Genomic DNA, 23,420 nt, shown 5'->3' with positions numbered 1-23,420 from the left:
GTTGAGTGCCAATATTGCTCCAATGTTGATCACCAACATTGCTCCAACGGTGACAGCCAACATTGTTCCAATGTTGACAGCCAACATTGCCGACGTTGGTAACCGACATTACCTTAACGTTGGCAGCCAACATTACCGCAATATTGACCACCGACATTGTGCAAATGTTGATGACCGACATTGTCCAAATGGTGACAGCCAACATTACCTCAACGTTAACAACCACCATTGCCCGAACGTTGACAGCCAATATTGCCGACAGTGGCAGCCAACATTGATGCAACGTTGCTTCTATTCGGAAGCAAAAAAATCGATTATAATTTCCGCAGACATATCTAATCTTGTTTGAAAAATAGTTTGAGCTCATTTTTTGTTCGTTTTTTCTGCTGCAGAGAACAATATTTGTTCAATGTCTTCGAGGTCATCGTATCGACCCTGGAGTCGAAGCTCCAGCGCATCGAGAACCTGGACAAGGCTGTGGAGCACTTGATGAGAAGGGTCGAGGCTCTGGATTCACGTGTCAACGACAACATCGATAAAACCGATGCAGTAATAACGAAACTGAGGACCTTGGACCTGAAATTGTTCCACGCACAGCCACCACTTCCGCCAGAAGCGCTGGGACACAGTGCGAGATCGATAGACAGTAGTACCGGTAATGAGGACGAGGATCCTGGTAATTATCATTTGTTCATGTTCCCTGTTAAATTTTTCCCTTGAAAAAAGTAAAATTACAAAAAAATAATTACTTTTAAATGATTTCAAAAGTAATTAAACGTAAATTAATTGAGACTTGGATTTAGACCTTGATGTGAATTAATTTAATTAATTCGCCCTTTTTTCTCAAATGCCATAATTTAAAAAATAAAATGGAAAAATTTCGGCTCCACCATTCGATAGATCGAAAAATTTCCGCTGGAAAACTCAATATGACGATCTCGTTCACTCCATTTGTTCTCACGGTATCTCCCCTCGAAGTTTTTAATTCAAAAATACTTTTTCGCGATACTTCGAGAAATAATCGCGTGTTGGCGAGAAACTTCCCTGACTGCCGGATAAACCAACCAGGACTTGAAAATTTCCATGAAAAAAACAAATGTCCAATTACCGAAATGAAAAAATTGCCCAATTATAAAAGAATGTCTCCCTGCACAATGACGTTAATTACGACTAATTAACCTAACAATTCAGTTCCCGTGATTCGTCTGATCCACCACGACGCACCGAACCCAGAATACCTCGGTGATAAACTCCTATCTCTGGATCAAAAGGTCTCTGACATTGACGACAAACTCGTGAATCTGAAGAATCAGCTTGACAACAATTTCCTCCCAAGTGACGACATAAATGCCGAAGCGAGTGAGAAAAAGCCCATAAGCATGAATGTCATAGAAATAACTAAAGCAATGAGCAACGAAGTGATGAATCACGTGTCAATAGAGATTGAGAATTTACGTCAGGCGACGGGTAATGTAGATAGGAAGCTTCAATTTCACATGAATTTGGTGGCTGACACTTTGGGAACTGTTTACACGCTTACCCGAGACATTCACGAGGCGATTGTTGACAAGAGCCAACTTTCAAACCAAAATCAGACGACAACGAGCACTCAACCGCCTCAGGTTACCAGGAAGAGTAAGATCGATCGACTTGTCGAGAAGATTCATCCCATGCTAACTGTTTCGGAGAAGATGGACCAGGTTTGGAATGTTGTTGTAAGTATTTGGATTTTTTACTCATTTTTTCGAGCAACTGGGACGCTAAGTTAGCTCTTAAAAACAGAGTTTCTTTTCTTGTTTAAATTCTTAATTAGTACTGGTCTAACACTTCTATTTATTTTATTCATATCTGGAAAATATCGCAATTATGTCGGAAACCTGTTTTACTCGTTCGTCTATTCTCACGTCATGAAAGCACCCCGTGGAGCTAATGAGGTTATAATCATGGTTTATCGGACCTAGTGACATAAAATACGATGTTACAGCCTTGACTGCGTCAACTAAACCAAAACATCTAACTCTTAATGCAATAATTTTTCGTCTTACCTCACGTCATAGAGGTGAAGTTAAAATCACGGTTTATCACAGTAATCATGGTCATTAAAATCACGGTTTATCGGGCCTGGCGGTATAAAATGCAATGAATCCACATCTTTTGATATTTTGTTGCCTTATTCGATAGTCAAATCGTGAAATATATATTCTCATGAAGTCCTTTTTTAAAAGTTACATATTCACACACGTCATTATGTCACGCATTAATACATTTCGAAAGTCTGTCACATTCATGAGTGAGTCTATCACCTCTTATTCGTCTATTCTCACGTCATAGAGGCGCACGGGAACGCGCCGTCAGACTAGTGAAGTTACAATCACGGTTTATCGGGCCTGGCGGTATAAAATATGATTCTATAACTACAATACCTAATAAACCAACAAATCCACATATTTTGATAATTTTTGCCTAATTCGAAAATCAAATAATGAGAGATGGATTCTCATGAAGTCCTTCCTTAAAAGTCACGTATTCACACACGTCATTATATCACGTATTAATGTATTTCGAATACATCTCAAATATTTCGAAAGTCTCTCACATTCATGAGTGAGTCTATCACCTCTCATTCGTCTATTCTCACGTCATAGAGGGACGCGGGCGCGCGCCGTCAGACTAGTGAAGTTACAATCACGGTTTGTCTGGCCTAGTGGTATAAAATACGATTTTACAAACCCAACAGTATCCGCTAAACCAAAAAACGATCTTCAATTAATAATTTTTTGCCTGAAACAACTTTTGCTTTGAAATCAAATAAAGAAACACGATAAATCTTCCCGTAACTAATGACTATGAAAATATTGTCAGTCTCAACAAGCCGGAAGAATGTTATTTTATAAATTCGATTATGTTGGATCTGCAGGTGGGTACCAAGAGCTCAGTTGATCATCTCCTGCCGAAGTCGGATGCATTGCTGACGCAGACACAACGCCAGGAGAGAGCGATTAATGAGATAGGCGCGGATCTCAGATCCAAGACTAACAAGATAATTGAGAATCTCGAGGGAGTGGAAAGTAGACTCAAGAAGCAGGAAGATGACGTGGCCAATCTCGCCCAGCGGCCGATACCAGCTGAATTGTTGTTGGATCCTACGATTGATCGGCTCGTTGAGTATGATCCAAGTCGGTGAGTAAATTCATTAATTATCTTTCTTTCTTCATGTAGCAGGAAATCAACCCAGAAATCGGTCCATCGCGGATTGTATTTTTGTGATGCACTCAAAATTCAATTAATCATATCGAGAGCAAAGCAAAAAAATAAACTTATAAGTACTAAATTATACAATCGAAAAGTGATGATTACGTGGATTATAGAGACAGTCCGGAAATGAGTGATTATAGAAAAAACATTTAAATCTTTTCCTTAGAAAAAAAAAATTTCCGACAAAAAATGCTTTCAGACCTTTCTTCTAACAGAACTCATCACTAAGAAGAAATATCAAAGAAAAGTTATGATTGCATTTCAGACATTGAATGAATTTTTCGAATAGAATTTTTTTCTGTTTCCTAGTTACATTGCTCTGAACGAAGAATACACAACAGAGACCCCACCCCCATCCACCACAACAACACCATTACCAACAACCTCGTCACTTCAGGCGTCGTCGTCCGCTAATCCACCTGCCACCAGTCCCATGACTACGTCATCTACCTCATCGACCTCAACACAAAGCCCCGGTATTTCATCCCAGCGGTCAGCAACACGCAATCGGGGTGTCATATTTCCCAGTGTGAAGAACAAACCCAGCCCCGCGAATTCCACATTCACTACTGACTCGGTGCTTGTTAATTACAAGGACATCAGGGTAAGTCAAGATTCTAGGGTTACTTGAGAATTTATTATGTGGGCTGAAGGATGTGCTGAACGCGGCCATCTTGATTTGGGGGGAGTGAAAATGGCCGTTTGATCTGAAGTTGGCGTTGGGTTGACAAAAAAGGGAATTCCCTCTCGGTATTGACCAATGGGGAAAGTAATTTCATGAATTAAAGTGATTATAATTTCACCAGTAGTAAATATACCAATTCTGATGAGTAAACTACGAAGTGTAAACACTTTTAATAATTTTTATAAAATTAAGGAAATTATATAATTGTAGAATTTCTGACGAATTGAGTTTCTTGAAGGCCAAACAATTCGTTTCAATAATTTCTTTAAAAAATTGTAGTAAATGTAACAATTTTCGTGAATAAACTACAAAGTGTAAAATCTTTTGATAATTTTTATTCAATAAACGAAATGATAAAATTGTGGAATTTCTCACGTGTTGAGCTTATTGAAGTCCGAACTATTCGTTTCAATAAATTCGCAATAATTTCTTTTAAAAAAAATTGTGGGCACTAATCGAATCGAATAAAAGGACAAAAAAACGAAAATATCCCTGATCTCTTGACATTCACCTGAATCATCATAAAAAACGTTATAAATACTCTTACCTAAAACCCCATGTACATCATCCTCATGAATATGAGTTATGACTTCAGTAATTGCCCAAGTGAATTAATATGTACTCGAGTACATATCCACGTTCATGCCCGACAGTTGTGCGTGCATTTCAGATTGTATATAAGGCAATAAGAGAAGGGGGAAATAAGGTAGGAGATAAAGACCACTGGAAGAATGAGACAGACATCGAAACATTATAGAAGCCGCTTGTACAAGCGGTCGGTGCCACGGCCTTTCATGTTGAATTTTCACTCGTTACAGAACTCACAAACAGTATCTGAAACGATATGCAATCCCCCCCACCACGTGTTCCCGGTATATTTGGGATGATGGTTTATAATTTTCCTTCTATATCATCAGTTTTACCCGACGAGATGTACTTTTGCCAATTAAATTTGAAGAAATATAATTCCATGGTAATTTATCAATGTCGATGTGTGATTCAAAATGCCAACTTTCATTTCATATCGAGGGCTTCAATAAAATATTTTATTTCACTTTTGGATCAATCTTATTACGATGGAAACATCAACTCCATTGTAAATTCTCATGTCTACACGCACGGAAAAATTTTATTTAAAAAAAATAGCGAATTCGCTAGACAATTCTATTCGATTTCTGTTAAACTTTCTTTTAGTTTTTGGCCGATTCTATTGAAATTTCAGTTCATTTTTTCTTAATTTTGATTCCGAAGGGAAGCATTGTATTCGTCAAATCTGAAATTTCCGTTTTTTTTGTGTGACGATTACTAACTTTGGTCTCAGGAGTTCGAATATGCTGTTTTTAGATCATGTTCGTGTGTATGTGAGTTTTTTTTCAAATTTAGTTTTTCAATAATCATTCGAAAAATAATCGTCGAAATCTTTTGAATTATTTATGGCTTAAAACATTCCTTTGGATGTTACCTCGTTCGAGTTTGAAGATAGTAGCGATCGCATCATTTGCTTGGAATAGCGTTAGAAAGAATTTAATCGCGGTTTAATTACGGTTTAGTCGGGATTTAACCGGAGTTTAGCCAGGGTTTGGTCGGAGTTTAGTCAAGGGTTAGTCGCGGTTTAGTGGGAGTTTAGTCAGTTTAGTCAGCATCATTTGCTTTGAAATTGTGTTGTCTTAAAACGCATTTAATCGAGGTTTAATCATGGTTTAGTCGGGATTTAACCAGAGTTTAGCCAGGGTTTAGTCGGAGTTTAGTCAGGGATTAGTCGCGGTTTAGTGGGAGTTTAGTCAGGATTTAGTCGGGGTTTTACTCAGGGTTTATTCGTGGTTTAGTCGGGATTTAATCGGAGATTAATCAGGGCTTAACCAAGGTTTCGCCAAGTTTAATCAATGTTCAGTGAAAGTTCAAACCAGTTCAATTTTAACTTATTCGGCGTCTGTTAGATGTTTAACCAGGGCATATGGAGCTCATGTTAGACATTTGGGACATTTAGGGATCATATTAAAGTTTCATGGCTGGTATATGTTCTTCCCCAATTTACCATTCAGAACCAAATTTCTAATTCATTAGCGAGAACGTTATACCGGTCTTAAGTCCAGTTTAAGGAAAACTATTCAGGAGAAGAATAAAATTTAAATAATTTACTTACGACCGAGGAGACATCAACATGATGTATCAGGAGCATGAACTCTTGTGATATCAAATTTTACAGTCATTTTGTTTTCACTCAATCTGTCTAATTTAAAATAATTTCAGTTCACTAAAATTTTTATCTCAAATTGTCTTTAAAAAAAACTATTGAATTTTTCAGAGGTTAAACTTCAGGAAGGATGCCTACTAAGGTGACATTAATGACAGAGAACCGAATATTCACTTTTTTGTTTTAATTCGATTAATCAATTCGGAAGCAAATTGCTCATTTTTAGCAAAAGCCTATACTTGATTTAGACCTGTGCAATAGCCCACTTGTTATTTTTATTATTTAATGCAGACCCAATCTTCAGGGATGTGCATGAAATAAAAATATCTCTTCAGGGGAACACATATTTTTCCGCCAGAATAAATTTTTCTGTCAGTGTGTTGACTTTCTCTACAGAAGATTTCCTATTGAACATTTCAATAAAATCAGTCAAAAACTAATAGAACGTTCAATAGAAGGCCAATAGAATTGGCCTTCTGTTATAAACAGAACAATTTTCAGTCCTCGATGTGAGAAAAAAGGGAACGCATCTTCGATTTTGATTAACGACTCATTAAAAAAGCCATCAATTCAAAAAATCTTGGGGGAATTCGAATGAATTAATCATTTGAAAGACGAGAGATGGGAAAATGATTGAGATATTAATCTCACCAAAGCCCAGTTTTTCTGGTCGGATGCATAATTTTTCATTCTACATCTTCAGAAGTGAAATCAAAAGTCGAAAGTATTTATCACCTCCGGGGTTCGAAAAATAGTGTCCACTTGGTTGTGAATTATCGTCGAAAATAGTCAAATGTCACGGGACTAGAACTTCCGTTAAATTGTATTGGCTTTTCCTCCTGTGGGCATGATGTATTGTCAGTCCTCATGCACATCGATTCTTTTTGTACTAATGGAGAAAGTCAGGACATGGTGCCAGTGGGGATCAAAGTTTTACCGGCAGCTGTCACTCATGGGATTTTGCCTTTGCTAACAACAGCGGAGGCACATGCGATAAGATATCCCCAACAACTTTTTCTCAATGAGAAAAATAAAGATGATTGTACGATAAAGGTCTACAGGGAGAAAGGAGTCTGAATGGCCGAACAATAATTTTGATTTTTTATGCTCGTCGTTTCCTTCAATATGAGGGATATTTCCTATAATTTTTTTCTCATGGAGAAATTGTTGAATAGGACATTACATGCCCGAGCCTTGGAAAACAGATCACCGTCCCCCACATGCAAGATTGCCTTCCGAGCCGAAGGCGAGTATGGCAAGCACGTGGGGGAGGGTGATATGTTCTCCATGGCGAGGTGTGTATATTAGTTTTCAGGTCCCGTGAAACGAAAAAGAATTTTTTAGACTTCAAAAAGCTCAATGCGTGAGAAATTCTATCCATTTGCAACATTTTACTTCAGATTTAAACATAAATTAATTTTAAAAATCCTGCAAAAAAAGAAAAAAATGGAGGAGACATCCCTATTTTCCCTAAAAACTTCAAAATATTTTAAGAAAGGCTTAAATAGAAAATTAGAAAATCCAGTTGAAATAGTATATTTCGATACGATTGCGGGAAAGTGTTTTGGGCTCCTGGGAGGTTTATAGCACGAGCCGAAGGCGAGTGATACAATCCCACGAGTCTAAAAACCCTTTTCCCGCGAGTATCGAACCCTATTTTTCACCACAATGTGTGGGAAGTGGGGTTTCGCGCACACGGAGCGCGCGTAAAATGTCACTTTACACACAGCGTGATGAAGAATGACATTCGCAACAGAATTAAAAAATTATCGGATTTCAGAGATGTAGAACTTTTCAATAGGAACATTTTCTGTAGTTTTTTTTAATGAAGAGATAATTGAAAGGAATTGTTTAGACTTCAAAAAGCTCAATACATGAGAAATTCCATCAATTCGCAATGTTTTACTTCACATTCAGTCATAATTTACTATAAATAATCGTGCGAAAAATGAACAAAAAAATTTAGCAAACATCTTCATTCTCCCTAAAAAATTCCAAATACTTCAAGAATGTCTCAAATAGAAAATTAGAAAATCCTATTGAAAAAGCACATTCTCATTTAAATTAAAAAATTATTGAATTCTAGAGGTAAAGAGCCTTTGAAAAGTAATATTTCCTATAGTTTTTTTTAATGAAAAAATACCTGAAATCAGTTGTTCAGACTTCGAAAAGCTTAATGCCTGAAAAAATCACCAATTCTATCATTCGTTGACTTAATAAAAAAAGAGAATAAAAACAATAATTTTTCAATCATTTTATTTGATAAAAAAAAAATTTCGCAAAGTTTTACTTCGAATTTGGACATCATTTGGTATGAATAATCGAATAAGAGAAAAAAAAGAATCCGGAAACATGCGTATAGATTCCCATGTATCAAATGATGAAATGCCAAGGGGACGCGGAATAAAAAAACATTATGTGAAAATAGAAATTTGGCCCGGGGTCAATTAGCCCGTAGGATTAATGCTCTTGAAAAACGAAGAATCGAAAAAGAGGACTTTTTTTTCTGTTGTTCTGGTTTATGGGTGTCGTGTGAGAATCACCCGGAGGGAGCGATGGTACCGTACGTAGTCTTAATAAACATATACCCATGGGCGTCACTTTGTATCTGACCGCAAAATTGCCGCGCGTGTCGATCGACTTCGATATCACGTATCCAAGACTTCCCCTTCACACACTGTCGATGAAATTTATTTCCTCCTTTGCGCTTCATGCCGCTCTTTCCTTCTCCTCTTATTAAGGTATGTCCTTAGAAAACAGGTTTTTCTTACAATTGGCCCCATGTTTTTCGTAGATAATGTTTATAATATTCCTCAGCTATTGAGAAAAATGCTAACTAACCGTACTACACAGTTTAAGAGGTAATGAATAATGAAATGCGGGCTTCTAGTTCGCAAGGCATAGGCCAAAGGGGGGTATGGGTCCCCCCGAATTCGATTTTTCCATCTTATGAGAATACGATTTTTTAATACGATGTTCTTAAAAAAAATCTGTGATAGATTGATAAATTCCGAATACTGTGAATTTTTTGTAAAATTTAATAGTACTAGAACAGAGCGCGCGCATCGCGCGCGTGTTGCTTTCCATGGGTGCCAGAATAGTAAAACCTTACCGTTTCTGACTTTCATCAATTTTTATATCAATAAGAATGCAGGATACGTGGTTTCAACAAGGTTGTTTACAATGAGAATTTTTCCGAAAATCCATAGGGATTAACTCTTGCGTGGTATCGTCTTGGGATATACCTTAAGGGTGCCAAGTGAATTTGGCGATGACCTTGAAAATTGACATTCATCAACAAAGTTATAATTTTTTTACTTAATAGTATTAGACAGATGGTGAACATCGGTGACAATTTTAAAATTTTAGAATTTATGGATATCGAGAAATTAAATAAACAAAATCAGTCTTATACACGGCCTCTTATTATGGAGTTTTGATTAAATTGAACGTTTCAACCCCTTAGGAACTCAAGAAAAATTTGAAAAAATTTGAAGATATGGGGAATTATGTGTTCAATGTGATGGCGACAAAAAACAATGGGGTACCGGGGTGAATAAGAGAGATATTTCAACCCGCCGTACCCATTTGATCCCATGCTTTCTCGAGGTTCGTCACGGGAAATGGAGGATTTTCCGTATTTATTTTCTCGACGTCTAGTTCCGGTTGCGCGTTTGAAATTTCGTCGGATGGATGAATACATATTTCTCCAATGATGGAGGGAAAGAAAAAAATTTTTTTGAATCTTTTTTCAAATTCACTTGGCACCCTTAAATTATCAGAATTGGGGATTAGCGGACAAACAGTTTCACAAAACGTTGTGCTTTCAGAGATAAAATTGTTCTATTGCTTCTATCCGTTCTCTTTTTTTTCAGGGATACTCATGTGTAGATTTGCTCAATGCAGGGATGAGAGAGAGTGGTGTGTACTATCTTCAAATACGGGGAACAACCTACTGGTTCCTGAAGGTCTTCTGCGAGCAGGAAATCGCTGAGGGAGGATGGACGGTAATTAAATACAATTTTTTTTTTCAACATAACTCTTTTTTTCCCAAAAAGTTTCCAAAAACCAAAAAAAAAAGATTCACTATTGATAATTTTTTCCATGAATTCTAGCTTTAATGAGTGTCGTAAATTCATCCATCAAATTCCCTCTTCAATTATTTTTTTAAACGATTATCTGTAAACTTTAATTATTTATTACCAATGTTTGATTTTTCATTTATTTTTTCTGGGTTTTCACGGTTTTTTTCTCGATTTTAATTTTTTTGCACTTCTAGATTAATTATTATCAATAATACTGAACTGCGGATTGAGCACAAACGCAACCAGAATGTTTCTATTCATATTCAACTTTCGTTTAGAATTTATTTTAGATTGCAATCTTCATAATTCAAGTCATGTTTATACTACTTTAATAGCAGAATGTGTCAACGAAACGATCTATCCATTTCATCAATTCTAATTCTATTGGATCTCTATTGAACTTCTATTCAACTTTCTATTACTTTTTAACCGGTTGTATTGAAGATTTGCGCAGATTTATTGCGTATTTTTTTTATAGAAAATTTTTAATAGAAACTATGTTATAGAAACAAATCAATAGAATTTCACCTTTCTGAACACCTTTTTCTGTAGGAATTCCTCAACAAAGTTTGACACTGGTGATAAGTTTCATATTGAGCACAGAATTTCCATTTTTTTCTGATTTTTCGCGATTTTTTCTAGGTTTTTATCTTCTCCCTAACTTCGAATAGTTAATTTTCTCGTAAGTCTTCATGTTGTTTTTGCACTACTAAATTAATTATTACCAATAATAATACTCGACTCTCGATTGAGTACAAACGCAACCAAAGTGTTTCTATTCATATCAACTTTCGTTTAGAACTTAGTTTAGATTTTAATCTTCAAAATCCAAGTTATGTTTATGCTATTATACTTTAAACAATCATCAAAATTTGGCAGCTACTGACGATCGCCCCTCCCACGCCTCATCACCTAATCTAACATAAACTCCTGAACCGGTAACTTTTACCCATCACTTCCAAGTTTCTCCCAATCATAATCGTCACAACCACCAATTACACCTTCGGATTGATGTCACAACATGTCTTGCAACAACAGAATCACCGACAATTTTCATTCAATCTTCCGTGAATTATTTTTTCATCAAACGATAAATGTATATGGCTAAAATTATTGTTGCTCAGATATCAGGAAATTAGTGTCGAGTGTTTTGTGTCACTTTCATTCCGAGTTAATTCGTGTGGGCATTTAACTGAACCCAGGAAGTCCTCGGAGAAAGGAATGGAGAAAAAATTGAATGGAAAGAAAGTGGCAACAATGCAGACAGATAGAATGTCACAATTCTAGATTTTTTTTCGAGTGAAGAAGGAGTTGGGAAGATTAACATACATTCATCAAAATCAAATAATCCGCGAGGAATGTGAATCAACGAGAACTCTAAATTTACATTCAATTATTGCCTGAAATTTAACAGAAATCAGGAAAATTTTTGGTAAATATGAGATTCCATGCCAAATGAGTCAACGGCTGACCCTCACCCTCTTGGAAATTGATTTCGATGTTTTTCTACAATTGGGGGGCTAGAAAAACTATCTGTCCAATTTTTTCAAATTTTTTCGACCGCCCATTTTGAAGATATGATTTTTTCTTTGTTTTTTCGTTCTTTTTTCAATAACTCCAGTTCTATTCATCGGATTTTGATTTATGACACGTCAAAATTTTCGATTTTCTACCATCTATGAGAGAATTTTGGTTAATTTTTTTTTCAATTCCCAGGTGCTCACAATACCTAATTTTCAAAAGAAAATTTTGAAAATCTTGAATTTTCAAAATTGTTACCTTTTATTTTTCTCATCTTTTTTTTCAATAACTCTTATAATCAAAACAAGTGTTTTGAGCCGTCATACAAATTGGGTATCGTCCTGGATCTGGTCGAAACACGACAAACCACTTCGATTATGTATCGAAAAAATATGTAACATATAAGTATACAATTAAATTCATTTCAAACTATTTATAGTCAAAGTCAATCAACGTCATTTTGGGGGATTTTGACCAAATTAGTGAAATTTCGAGAAAAAAATAGAAAATAAAACAGATGTATGACGCAACCCAACATGTGCGATGGCTCAAAATACTTGTTTTGATCACAATAATTACTGAAAAAATATGAGAAGAATAAAACGTAACATAATTTTTGAAATTCAAGTTTTCCAACTTTTTTTTATTCGGTATTATGAGCATTTAGCGATTGAAAAAAAAATTCCTCAAAATATTCTCATAGACGGTAGAAAATCGAAAATTTTGACGTGTCATGAATCAAAATCAGATGAATAAAACCCGAGTTACTGAACAAAAACGAAAAAAACAGAAAAAATCATATCTCCGAAGTGGGTTGCCAAAAAAATCTGAAAAAAATTGAGAGATCGTTTTTTCAACCCCCGAATCGTAGAAAAAATCGAAATCAATTTCCAAAAGGGTGAGGGTCAGCGGTTGACTCATTTGACATGGAATACCTCATGTTCTTGAATTTTCAACACAGAGGAAAATTTTCGAGAAAAATTCATGTGTTGAGTACCAAAAAAATTATGGTGCCCCCAATTATTTTCCAGTGCTGAAATTTCACATATCCATTTGTTCATAATAATCCCCCCCCCCCTATGGGTAGGTGGGGGGGGGGGNATTCAATAAGTGAAAGAAAAATGTTTCAATCAATTCAAAAACACATTCTTCGACCAATTCTGTCGATTGTTCTACATCAGAACTTTTCCTCGCCATCTGATATCAATCGCATTCCATTTTGAAATAACTACACGCTTTATTGATCATCAAGTCCAGGGCTCCATGAATATTCACGTTAATAAATTCTCGAGGAAGTGGTAAAATCAATTGAGAACAGATTATTTTTCTGTAAGGATTCTAAAACCTTGAAAGTGCGATCGTTATTAGTTCCACTGGTATTATTCACGTAATTGTCAAGTGTGTAGCGTTACCAGGGGAGATTACTCAACGGCTGGGCAGTGTGAGGGTGTAATTGTGTCATTTTTTTTGTTGCGTTAGAAAATTGAATTTCTAATTCAGTAGCGAAGCGGTAAACGGGTTCAAGTCTATTTTGACTGGTGGTCGATTTTTTTATAAATATCTTGGAATCCAAGGGTGATTTTGCTATCACCCTTGCAATTTAGTTGACAGATTTGATGATGGAAATTTTGTAATCTTATTCTGTTCTGTTTACCATCAATGTTTAAAAAATCCTTCACTTGTAGTTGATAAGTATCATTCATTTTCATTTCAATGTTGAAACTTATTTTTCTAATTGTAAAAATGAGAAAAAAATGAGATAATCATCATTCATCATTCTATTTATGGAAATATCGAGTGTTTTTCTATTTCCAATGATGAAAATGAAGGTCTGCCAATCAATTTAATGGCTTATCTATTTTTTTTCTCATTTCTGCATTTCGAAAAACTGATAAGAAAAGATAATTTACGATTGGCGTCAATAATTTGAGTGGAAATAACTGATAATCCATAACTAGATGTTGACAAAATTAATGAGGTGTTAATTGCCAGAATATTGTAGACTTCTAACCGTCAAAGTCACTCTTTACGAAACAATTTTTTTTAATTGGAGGAATCGAGTTGTATTCGGCGAAGAAACTATTTGTTTTCGAAAATTTCCTCTTCTTTTATCATTAGATTCCTTTGTTGAAATGAATGATTCATTCACTCTAAGTAAATCCTCTGTTAATAAACTACTCAAGCATCTGCGGGGCAAACGAACAATAAACAATCAATTTTTTTGCACTAATTATTCGTTTTTTAATGTATATAATCGATCTTCAATGCATGACAACACACATGAAAAAATTCAATAGAAAACTTACCGAATTCGGTAGAAAATTTTACATGTTTTTTGTGCTGATTCTATTGCATATTTGATAGGAAAAATTCAATATATTTTGGATTTCTGTTCGAATTTTCCTCTTGAAATTTTTTCTATTACAATTATTGGGCACAAATTTTCTAAGTTTTTTCCGCTGGATTTTATTTCGTTTTGCATCACAAAATCCGAGTGGAAAACACGTGGAAAATTGATGTCCAAGCATTCTTATAGAAAAAATCTCGAGAGAAAAATTCGAACAGAAATTCGAAATCTATTGACTTTTTCTTATCGAATACCCAATAGAATCAGCGTAAAAAAAACAAATAGATTTTTTCAATAGAATTCTAATAGAAATCCTGTAGAAACCCCATAGAATCCTATAGAATTCCAATAGAATTTTCGAATTACCGAATTCGCTAGGTTTTCTATTGAATTTTTTCAGACGTGAAATCTCACTCCACTAGCCCACGATTTTTAAAACTCATAGTAGTCTACACTGAGAGAAAAACGACCGAGTCCTCAAACAAGTCTTGCTTGTGCCAAAAAAATATTTTTTTGAAAATGATCAAAAAAGGGTTTTTTTTGTGCAAAACATGGAGAGAGTGCGCCAGAATGAAAAATTTTTGCCGCAAAAATAGATTTAGTAGTTTAAAAAAAATTGCATTTTCTGTAACGCAAGAAGTGTCATTTCTAGCACTACTTCTTCGTTATCCGATCCTCCCATACGTACTTTGCTCCCGAAAAATCTTTGTTTTATGCGGAACAAGGGCTAGTAGTTTTTCGTTTCGACTGTCTAATAATCACAGACAAAAAATTAACCCTTAAATGAAACAATAATAATGATATGATAGCAATCTTGTAACTTAGGGATAAAATATTTGTTGATGAATTTCCCTCTATATGAGATATTTCCATCCTAAAGAGGCACCGTCTGGTGTGAATTATCCACCTCTTGAGCCAACTATTTCATTACTGTTGAAAGCAGAGCAATTATTCATGTTTGAGACTTTCAAATTCGAACCAAACAAATTCTTTTTTGGCAATTTTCAACTATTGATTTTGTTGGCCCAAACAAGACTTGTTTGACAACGTGCTTGTTTTTATCTCAGTGTACCCTTAATATTCTCAAAGGTTTTGATTCTTATAACATTGAGAACAAGTGGAAGGGTTAGCAGAGGAGCGATGGGGGGGGAGGGGGGTAAAAATTATCGTGCAAGAAATAGGTATGCATTTATTCCCATTAAATGAAAAACGACATCGTTCTACTTTGATATACCGTTGCTGTAAAGTATATCGGTGAAAGGGATTTTTGCATTTTGTGGAACGCAGTGGGATATAACTTGTCCGAAGGTTATTCGCGTAATAATGTGTAAAAAAATGGGAAAAGAAAAAAGAATTACTTGGGTGGAGTAGGACGACGGAATGGTTCAGGTGGACGGACAACGGGTTCATTGATATTCAACCTTTTTTTTTAATCGCTTCTTTCCAAAAGATTTTCATTGAGAATGACTATATTGGATAGCACACCCGTTGAAGACCCTTTATTTCTTCATAAAGAACATTGGAAGTGAATGTTTTTTGTCTATTAGTAATGCTGCATCCACATACACATCGTGATTAAAGAAAATTAAATATTCAATACTCTTTTGTTTATCAAAATGAAATGTTCAGTCAAAATTACGAAATTCACAGTTCGCTCATCGATTACGGAATCGACTCACAACCGAAAAATTTAAGCAACGGTATCGTAATTTTTCACATGAAGATTCAGGTAAAAATTACGAAACGCTCCGGAAAAATTCCGTGATAGTTCCGTAATATTTCCTACAACCACATTTCGCTCCGGAATTACGGAAAAGATACGTAATTTTTATTGAATATTTCTCTCCGTGTAGTCGGAGTTACTGGGGCGGCAATTTTTCGGAAGGGAAGTAGTATTACGGAATCGAATGATTCAATCTATCCTCTTCCCCTCTTTTGTAAAATACAAGAAAGTTGATTGCCATTCTCTAATGTTTGGGAATAACTCCATATTTGAATCATCTTTGTTCCAAGATTGATTCTGAAGAACTGTCAATAGATACGCCCCTTCGATTAATTTCGAGTTATTCCTTAAATAAGTAGAACAATACCATAAATAGTGAGATCTCACCATTCTATCCTCCCGAGTTTTGAACCCGGGACCTCGAACATGTGAGCCTACGAACTTACTCACTGTGCCAGTCTCACTGGCTAACTCTGAGAGTTTTCCAGACGATTGGTGAACTTTCCAGAAGAAACTCTACCATTTTGGCCCTTTCTTGATCGTTTTTTTGTGACTCAGTCAAATTAATTTTATTATTTTGGCTTTTTTGGGTTCACATACCAGCTGCGTAAAAATACCTGTATGAACCTTCCATGAATTTCCGGAGAAACAGACATCTTGTTTTATAAGATTTTATTCAATAATGACGGACATTTGTCATTCGAATAATTAATTAATGACCTTGTATGGAATACGAGACATTACAATATTATTGCGGATTGCCCTCATTATTAAATGACCTAGTCCGATCTTTTTCAAGATAAAATTTCTACTAAAAGCAATTTGATTTTCAGGTAATTCAAAGACGTGATGATTTTGGAGAACCGAGAGAAAACTTCAATCGAGACTGGGCAGACTATAAAAATGGATTTGGTGACCCTGCCAGAGAATTCTGGCTTGGAAATGAAAATATTTACATGTTAACTAATAACGAGGATTATTCGTTGAGAGTTGAACTGGAAGATTTCGAAGGAAATAAGAGGTAATTAACGCATTGAATTATCCCAAATTTCTTACAATTAGGGGATTTCTCATGAGCTTTTCTGTGGGATTTTCCCTGCGAGATTTTATGTAGAATTTTCTATTGGATTATTCTTTTAGTTTTTCTATAAGATTTTCTATAGATTTTTTTTGTGAACTGAACCTGATGACTTTTCAATAGGATTCTCTATAAGATTTTCCATACCACTTTCAATTATATAGGATATTCTATAAAATTTTCTATAGTATTTTCAAGATTTTTTATAGATAACCCTATAAGATTTCCCATTAAATATGATGAACTACGATGTTCCCTATTAACTGAACGTAATAGATCTTCTATAGGATTTTTCTATAGGATTTACGAAACTGTAGAAAAAAAATAAAACTTGATGGTTCGATTGGAACGATTAACCCTAGTCTGGACACCATACGCGACCCTGCCTGCCAGGATCTGGTGACTTGGTCACCTCCGCGGGCGTTTGACACCGTGTTATCTAGGCTCCAGCGTTGCCGAATGCACTCTACACCGCCCGGGCGCGTTTAGCGAGTTTTCGGCAACGTCGCGTAACGGACGATTTCATTTAACATGGGAAAAAATAATTCATCTGTTCGAAATAATGTGGTTTCTTTATGAATTTCCGGAATTATGTTGTTCTAAAAACTACTATAATTTTTCAGACACTTCAATTGAAAAATTCACATTTTTTTCTTCAATTTTTCCGGTTAGCCAGTCCATGACAGTTGAAGAAAAATGACCTGTTGCTGCGTTTTCCTCAAATGGTGACCAATCTAGGGTTAAATCAAAATAATCGGCAATTGTCCATAATGAAAGATTGAAAAACCATTGAATCCAGGAAGGTGGTGAAGTTGTGAACGAAAGAGCCTTTATTACATAAATAACACAGGCAGAGATCAGGTTTTTGATAAATGAGATCGTAGCATGCGAAACGCCAGGCTGTGTTACACGTGAAACCAATTCTTTTTATCTTTATTTTTGGGTTGTTTAATGCATGTATATGTGTGACGATGGATTCATCGCCTCGAGTCAGGTATACGAGGCTCGAAAGTCACCTGTGATTATACTTTCCCCACTCGGGGTGGAATCATCGTGTGTGATACAATTTGTGAGATAAAAATAATACAATGAGTGAATAAAATATTCCCACGCATTGATTTTTACCAAAATGAGAAACTGGTTTTGAACCTGTGTTGCCATACCGCACTGGGCGAAAAAACGAACAAGTTCTTGAACAAGTCGTATTGGACCCAAAAAATTACAAGTTGAAAATTACCAAGAAGAAAATTGTTTGATGTCAATTTGAAAGTCTCAAACATGAATAATTAGCTTGCTTGCACATTTAAGTTTCGAATTTTTCGTGTTATATGAAAATATATTTTTTTTCTTCTCGAAAAAAAATTATTTCAAGCAATACTTGAATAGAATCAATCGCTCACTAGCCTTCAAATGACAACTTCATGATTTCGCTGTTTCAGGTACGCTCAGTACTCTCACTTTAAAATATACTCCGAAGGGGAGTACTACAAACTGGAGATTGATGGATACGAGGGCAATGCTGGTGACTCACTGAATGACCCCTGGTATGGCTCCAACAACAGTCCCTTCTCCACTTACAATAGGTGAGAATTTCATAAATCTGAAGGAAAAATCATGGTTTATATGGCAAATATGTGAAAATTTAAGGGGAGACCCTGATGAAATTTTAAACTCTTTGGTTGATGAAAATAACTATCGAGCGACTTTTGATATATCATGGGGTACCTAAAAAAACTAAAGGTATCCGAGTAGCTTTTATAGTTTGGTACAAGACCACACTATCGATTCAACCATTTTCAATCATCAAATTTGTCAATTGAATTCAGCGTCATTCAAATTACATTTTGTACAGAATTATTTATTTAAACATACGTTGATTATAAATAAACAATTGAAATTGTTTAAACTTTCGGAAACCTAATTTTTTTAGGCATGGACTCGATTTCTGGTAAAATTCTGAATATCAATAACTTTGTTGCAATTCCGAACAAATGATTTTTATGAAAAATTTCTATGAAAAATTCAAATTTGCAATTTTTAAACTATTTCATCAATTTCCCCGCAACCGTAAACTTTCTAATTTCGTTTTTCAGATTTCAAAATGTTATAACGGTTCAATATCGAGATTCTAATTCAGACCTGCAAAGTTTAAATAATAAAATCATTGACTGACGGCCGTGGCGGTATGGTTAGAATGTGGGATTGATACGAGGGGGACCCGGGTTCACTTCCCGGCTGCGTCGCCAAATTTCCTGACACTCTCAAAAAGAGACGACTGTACCTGGGCAGGTTTTTCCCTCAAGTGAGATTTTTCCTCGTCCTTCGGCGAATGCAGTACAGAGGGTTGGGGGGGGGGATAAGGGGAAAATTGTAAAAACCCGTGAGGTTATACGAAAGAGAAAAACGAATAATAATAAAATCCTTTAATAAAAAATTCAGTGTAACGTTTTTTGAAGCCAATCTATTCGACGTACTGTATCATTAGATTTTTCATAAATGATGATAGTATACATTAAAGATATTACGATAATACTTTATTATATTATATTCTATACTATACTATATTATAATACATTGTATAATGTATTATATATTATAGATATAATATTTTTTATATATCATTATGCACATCATATTTTACTACATATAGTACTCTTTTATATATTGTATAGTGTACATAGTATATATAATATAATATAGTATTATCGTAATCTCTTAAATGTATGCTATCATCGTTTATAAAAAATCTAATGACACAATACGCCGAATAGATTGGCTTCAAAAAAAGTCACACTGGATGTATTATATATAAAAAGAATTAAATACATTCCTGAAACTTTCATATTAACTTCAGAAATTGAATGTAAGATTATTCACTACAATTGACATACATTAAGCCCCATAGCGGAGGACAAGGCGCGCGGACTAATCTAGTTATTGTAAAATGTCCAGAAACTTAGGGTCAAATGGGGCTCAAATGAAAGCTCTGATGTTGGACTATAAAAATAGAAAAGCATTTCGTTGGAGAAAAAATAGTCAAAGTACTCGGATATCCTTAGTAGACATTTCACAGAAATCATCAAAAAATTTTGCTGAATCAATTCCTTGAAACGTCTTCCTCCATAAAAAATTCTAAGCGACATGTGAAAATTATTTCTGAAATCACCAGCTCAAAAGACTCAATCCATGAGCATCTGTTTTGGCTTCCGGGATTGGATAGGGAAATTATAGGATGTACCGCAGGCACATTACGCAATGAACAAAGAGCTGTGAGACATGGGGGCAATATCCATATGCAAGAAGAAGATCATTTTTCCGCTATTACTGGGGCATTGTTGTGGTAAAGCATAATAATTCGTGGCTGTCAGTACAGACTTGTGCCCATTGTTAATGAAGTCTCAATTTCCCAGGGGTTGAATGCATCGAATAATAGGTTCACATAAACGTTTCGTTTATATCCTAACGATTTATCTCACGTGTTGTGTCATTACTAATTTTATGGAGTCGGAATTTGTAACGTCGGTAATTTTCATTGGTCCCAACATTAATTGTCAGTTGCTATATCGTCATCTGATCCTTTTGACGTATCGCGCACACAAAAATTCTGGTGAATACCTAGAGAATTCTCTAGAAAATTCTATTGGATTTCTATTGAATTCCTATTGAAAATTGTATTAATTTTTCGCTTATCGTGTTGAGGAATTTCCAGATAGAAAATCCAATGGAAACTGACTGTTTCTATAGGAATTCCTCGACATTAATTTTCAAGTTCATTTACCCTCTTTGTTTTCTATAGAAAATATCTCTGTAAAATAAGTCGTATAGAAAACTAAATTCTATTGATTTTCTTTAGAAAATATTTTCTATTGAAAAGCCTCAAGTAAAAATGCCGGAGTTTTTTAAATTTCTTCTGTGATGCTTAGGCGAAATTTTCATTAACAAAGTCAAAATTTCAATGATCTCCATGATATTTTTCTCGCTAGATTTTACTACAACCGATTCCTGAAATTCAAACATTTTTACCAAAAACTATTTTTCAGTGGGTAAAGATACTCGCTGTCTTCCACAATGAGACAAATAAAGCTGATAGTGAATAATAATTTCCACAATAATCTTAACAATTAATTAAAAACGGGAAAATGATGCCACCTTTGAGAACTATTCTGTAAAGTAAATTGAGATTTTCAATATCAATTTCCTCAATTGTTCCTTCTTACAGAGATAACGATCGATCATCATTGAACTGTGCATCGATGCTCAAGGGCGGTTGGTGGTGGAAATCGTGTGGAAGAGGACTCAACGGTCTCTACCTCCACGATCCTCAAGATCTAACGGCTCGGCAAGGTAAACCCAAAGTTCAATGAAACTATTAACTTTAAGAAAAATTAAAAGCTCATGAAAATTAAAGTTGATGAAAAGTAGAAGGTGAAAATTCATGAGAACTTGAAAGTTCATGAAACAAGTGGACAGTTGCATTTTTTTAAATAAATGTGTATAGTTATTGTTGCTAATAAATTAGCAATTTGCTTCCGAAGGGGTTCTCTTTTTTAAAATTCTTATTTCACTATTCTTTTCTTCGATTGTTTCATGTCATAGTGCTATCATCAGTTGAAATGTCATCAAAATTTTGCGCATTATTTCGGTCAGTCAAATAATTTTAGATTCAGACCCTCACAAGACTCGAATTCGTGTTCAGTCCGGATTTAATCAAGGCTGAATCAAGGTTTAATCAGTGTATAGCCGGGATTTAATCTGGGTTTAATCACGATTTTCCCAGAGTTTAACGCAGATTCTATTAGAAGTTAGTTGTGACCATGAATCAATATGAATAATTATTCAATATAATAGACTGGTATCTGAGTTTAATAGGCATAAAGATTTTGATGTAAAAAGCTCATAACGGCATTCTGTAACTTAATAAGCAATAATGCTGTTCCCACTATTTTTCAAGTTCATTAGAAGATATTCAAATATACTTTATCAAGCACTGATTTAATTGCTATCATTGATCATTCTTTCAGTAATCATGAATAAACCGATTGTCTCTTTCAAATCAATTAAATAATGTGCTGTAACTCAACAATGAATTGTGCGACGCCCATCATATTCTGATAGAATCAATGACAATTTTTTGAGTCATCGTTGAAATATAGATTTTTTGAAAAATATCAATTATTTAGAATTTGTATAAAAAATTGAATTTTAATTGATATCAATGAATAGAGCTTATCAAAGTCTTTTTTTTTATTTAAAGTGCTCAATTTATCATAAAATTATTTACACTGTCGTCGGATTTATACATTGTTCAAAATTTCTGTTCATTCTACATTATTCATAGATATTTAAGTTTATATTTATGAAAAAAATCGTGAAATTCGATTGATTACAAAGCATCCATTCAGAAGCAAAAGAAATAAGCAGTTGAAAGAAAAAAAAATTCTTCCACCGAAATTTAGTTATAAAGTCGCTAAAAACCACCTGATTTCAATTATCCAACAATTCTCCTCAATTTTCCACAGGAATCGTTTGGTTTCGCTGGAGAGGATGGGACTACACCCTGAAGAAGGCGACAATGATGATAAAACCCAGAAGCCTAGTATCAACCTCACAATCACAATCATAAATAAATAATTCTTCAGAATCAGGCGGACAAACTGAGAATCGAAAACCTTTAAAATTTTGAGATTATCTCTTCTCCGAAACTGCCATGACGAATTGCCTAGAATTTTACGATCAAAATTTATTGAAGAGGAGTACGAAGACTATGCAGTATTTTCATGTCGATCGATCAAATAATTCTTAGAGCAGCCTCTCCTCTTCTTGATGCTCCACTCAAACAAATCGCAATGATAGGGAACTTGCATGCAGATTATTTTTTCCTAATTCCCTTATTTATACATTCTTCAGAGTTGAAAAGCGAAAATATGATGAAGAATGGCTCACATAATTTATAAAAATTGATTAAATGTTATTCGTTCTTGAGATTAACTTGATCATGACGTCACAAATACGGAGTAGTAATTCTCCATTGGCCGAGTAGGAGTCGTATTTACAGATTAGGTTAGTTTAGCGCGAATGCATTCTGTGATTGGTTTAGCGTTCGTATCGGTATTGTGACGTCATTAACGACTCCAGAGCGTTTGAAACGTGAGTTTTTAAAGAGAACAATTCATATATGAACATTTGTTCGAACGTTCATAAGAAAAAATGTGTCTTTCTGGTCATAAAGTTGAGAAATGAGTTTTAAAAAATCATGCGAGTTCCCTGTCATTCAAACACGTCAAATAGGTGACCATTCAAATGTAAAATTATCATTCCGTGTATTATAATCGTTATTAAATTGTTGAATTTGACCTTATGAATTGGCTGATGGATTATATTGACTACTATGCTTTAATTCGTAATTTTAGAATGTTAGAGAATCTATATGAGGCTATGGGACAACGATGCAATGTCCGTTCGACTCACATTCCAAGGATTGCTGACGATAGATTTAACAATCAAGATGAAATTAATAAAGTTGAAGAAAAAT

At 34.8% G+C, this 23,420-nt stretch overlaps 1 protein-coding gene across 1 annotated transcript; it reads left to right on the top strand.

Moving 5' to 3' along the window:
* Window positions 1–474: 474 nt before the first annotated feature.
* Window positions 475–22,997, top strand: LOC107041489 (angiopoietin-related protein 2). Its single transcript, XM_015262074.1, has 9 exons — window positions 475–676; window positions 1,192–1,715; window positions 2,918–3,180; window positions 3,565–3,859; window positions 10,010–10,141; window positions 16,644–16,831; window positions 18,328–18,471; window positions 21,108–21,232; window positions 22,408–22,997. Exons 1-9 carry the CDS (start codon window positions 490–492, stop codon window positions 22,509–22,511), a joined length of 1,962 nt encoding a protein of 653 aa, XP_015117560.1. The 5' UTR covers window positions 475–489; the 3' UTR covers window positions 22,512–22,997.
* Window positions 22,998–23,420: the final 423 nt, after the last annotated feature.

The sequence above is a fragment of the Diachasma alloeum genome, unplaced genomic scaffold (assembly GCF_001412515.2).
Source record: "Diachasma alloeum isolate Michigan unplaced genomic scaffold, Dall2.0 Dall_scaffold_00366, whole genome shotgun sequence".
Classification (NCBI taxonomy): Eukaryota; Metazoa; Arthropoda; class Insecta; order Hymenoptera; family Braconidae; genus Diachasma; species Diachasma alloeum.
Note: the sequence above shows the minus strand (reverse complement) of the source record. Positions and strands in the feature narration are given on the sequence as shown.

Coding starts and splice junctions, on each gene's coding strand:
- LOC107041489 (XM_015262074.1), top strand. CDS start 490: ATGAGAAGGGTCGAGGCTCTGGATTCACGTGTCAACGACAACATCGAT. Junction 3,181..3,564: donor GTTGAGTATGATCCAAGTCG/GTGAGTAAATTC, acceptor TCTGTTTCCTAG/TTACATTGCTCTGAACGAAG. Junction 21,233..22,407: donor AGATCTAACGGCTCGGCAAG/GTAAACCCAAAG, acceptor AATTTTCCACAG/GAATCGTTTGGTTTCGCTGG.